Here is a 2,261-nt window from a genome sequence, read left to right as displayed (position 1 = left end):
AGGGGGAGCTCCAGCCTTGGGATGGGCTTGTCCTGGTCCTGGGGGGTCCGTGGTTCCCGGCGGAGGTGGGGGACTTGTCCTGGTCCCTGAGGTTCCTGGCCGCTGGCATGGGGTTATCCTGATGCTGGGGGTCAGTGGCCTCTGGGAGAGGGGTGCTCAGGTCCTGGGGGGTCCCTGTCCCCTTGGGGGGGTTGCCCTGGTCCCAGGGGTAGTCCCTGGCTCCTGGCGAGGGGGACTCCAACCCCTGGGGGAGTATGTTGTCCTGGTCTCGGGAGGGACCCTGGCCCTTGTGGAGAGCTTGTCCCGGTTTCAGGGTGAGCTCTGGCCCGTGGAGGATTGTGGTGGGACCCTGTCCCCGGGGTAGGACCCTCCCCAGCTCTACTTCAGTCTTGGGGTCTCCCTCACCCCCATCCTTTCACACCCCAGGCGCTACTTCGTGGACCTGAACAGCATGAAGGAGCACTTCAGATCCAAGGTGCACAAGAAGAGGTAAGAGGGGGCAGCCCCCCAAATTCTCCGGGGTGAGGGGGGTGGGAGGGGCAGTTGTGGGCTGGTCCTGCTCAGAGGAGCAGGTGGAAGCTTCATCCCCTCTGTGCCCCCCAGGCTGAAGCAGCTGCGGGAGGCTCCGTACACGCAGGAGGAGGCCGAACGTGCTGCCGGGATGGGCTCCTACATCCCCCCAAAGAAGGTGGAGGTGCAGACCCAGCCCCTCGAGGAGGTCACCGAGATGGAGACATCCAGCTGAGCGCAGGGACGGGGGACTGAGAGGCTGAGTGGCTCTGTAAGGACGTCTTTGTCCTCAGTTTTGCGAAAAAACATGTCCCAGGACAGCCTGCCAGCAAAAACCACCCTGCTCCTCCCACAGCCCCCCTGGCCAGGGCACTAACGAGGAGAAGGAGCCAGCAAGACCCTGGGTGCCCTCACTGAGTGTCCTTCTTCTCCAGAAAGAGACAAGCTGCTTGTTCTCTGAGTGCTGGCAGGACTTTCTCTCTGCTTTTGGAGCAGTTTTAGGTCTCTGTCCTTAGGTCAGAGGTTATCCAGCGATGCACCCATTAAAATATGTCAGCTAACAGTGTGGCAGCATTGAATGTGAGGGTGACGGTCCCCCCAAGGGGTGGGGGGGACACCTCAGGGTTGTGCTCTTCCCCATCACCCAAAGGTATCTGTGCCAAGAGCCTCATCCCAGAGCTCTTGCCTGGCAGGGTGCTAAAAGTCCCTCTGCCCTCCTGGCAGGGAGTTCCCAGGCAGCTTTTTTGGGGGGAATATGAGCTTGAGTGACCTCTTCATCAAGCACTTGGGTTTGCAGCGAGCAGCTGGTTTGGGCCTTGAGAAGCCAGTGCTAGTGTCCCCTTGGTGAGGACACTTTGAGGCTCCTGTCCTCAGAAACTCAACTGCAAGTGATCTCATGTTCCTGGAGGGCTCCCTCCTGGCAGGGAGTTCCCAGGCAGCTTTTTTGGGGGGAATATGAGCTTGAGTGACCTCTTCATCAAGCACTTGGGTTTGCAGCGAGCAGCTGGTTTGGGCCTTGAGAGGCCAGTGCTAGTGTCCCCTTGGTGAGGACACTTTGAGGCTCCTGTCCTCAGAAACTCAACTGCAAGTGATCTCATGTTCCTGGAGGAACTCACAGGGGCTTCCTGGCGTGATCAGCCTCCCTGCCTGGTGTTTGCCACGGCTGCTGCTGGTGCCCCTTAAGGGGACATTGTGTGACAATGCCACCAAATTCCTGTCCTCGATGCATCCCTCCTGCCACGCTGGGGGCTGGGAATGCGCTGGGAACAGATGACAGAGCAGCGACACAGCTGTGCTGGGTAGGGGAGGGTTTATTTCCACGCAGCCTGCCTGGATTTGTCCCCCCGGCCCAGGGGCATGGGGAGCTGCGGCTCGGCGTGGGGGCCCCGCCATCCCAGCGCCATCCCAGAGCCATCCCAGCGGGATGCGCCTGCCCGGGGGACGCGTCACCGGCCCCGTGTCCCCCCTGCCCCGTTACCTAATGGCGCTGGCCTCATTCCAGTGGGGCTGCAGCCACAGCACATTCCCACGGGGACTGGGGGGCTCCATGGCCATCGCTGGGGTCCCCCGGCCCCTCTGCTTCTGTGGGGGATGGAGATGGATGCAGCTCCCGGCTCTGCCGTCCCTCTGTCTGTCCGTCCAGCCTCTGATCCGGTGGTTGGTCCCGATGTCTCCTCGTGGCTCGGGCAGGGTCTCAGCTCCGGAGCTGGAAGCGGCTCCTCCGTTCTCCATCCCGGCTGCCCAAGGCAGGG

General features: G+C 61.9%; 1 protein-coding gene across 1 annotated transcript; it reads left to right on the top strand.

The window, feature by feature from the left end:
• Nucleotides 1-121: 121 nt before the first annotated feature.
• ZNF593 (zinc finger protein 593) lies at nucleotides 122-1,072 on the top strand. The gene is made up of 3 exons (XM_017736096.1): nucleotides 122-130; nucleotides 365-489; nucleotides 604-1,072. Exons 1-3 carry the CDS (start codon nucleotides 122-124, stop codon nucleotides 743-745), a joined length of 276 nt encoding a protein of 91 aa, XP_017591585.1. The 3' UTR covers nucleotides 746-1,072.
• The last annotated feature ends 1,189 nt before the right edge of the window (nucleotides 1,073-2,261 follow it).

Source organism: Corvus brachyrhynchos, unplaced genomic scaffold (genome assembly GCF_000691975.1).
Source record: "Corvus brachyrhynchos isolate BGI_N302 unplaced genomic scaffold, ASM69197v1 scaffold65, whole genome shotgun sequence".
In the NCBI taxonomy this organism is placed as follows: Eukaryota; Metazoa; Chordata; class Aves; order Passeriformes; family Corvidae; genus Corvus; species Corvus brachyrhynchos.
This window is presented reverse-complemented; position numbering and strand designations above follow the sequence as displayed.

What these genes read in the sequence shown, in the direction of transcription:
- ZNF593 (XM_017736096.1), top strand. An exon ending in TCCAAGGTGCACAAGAAGAG is followed by an intron (nt 490 to 603) that starts GTAAGAGGGGGC and finishes TGTGCCCCCCAG; the next exon opens with GCTGAAGCAGCTGCGGGAGG.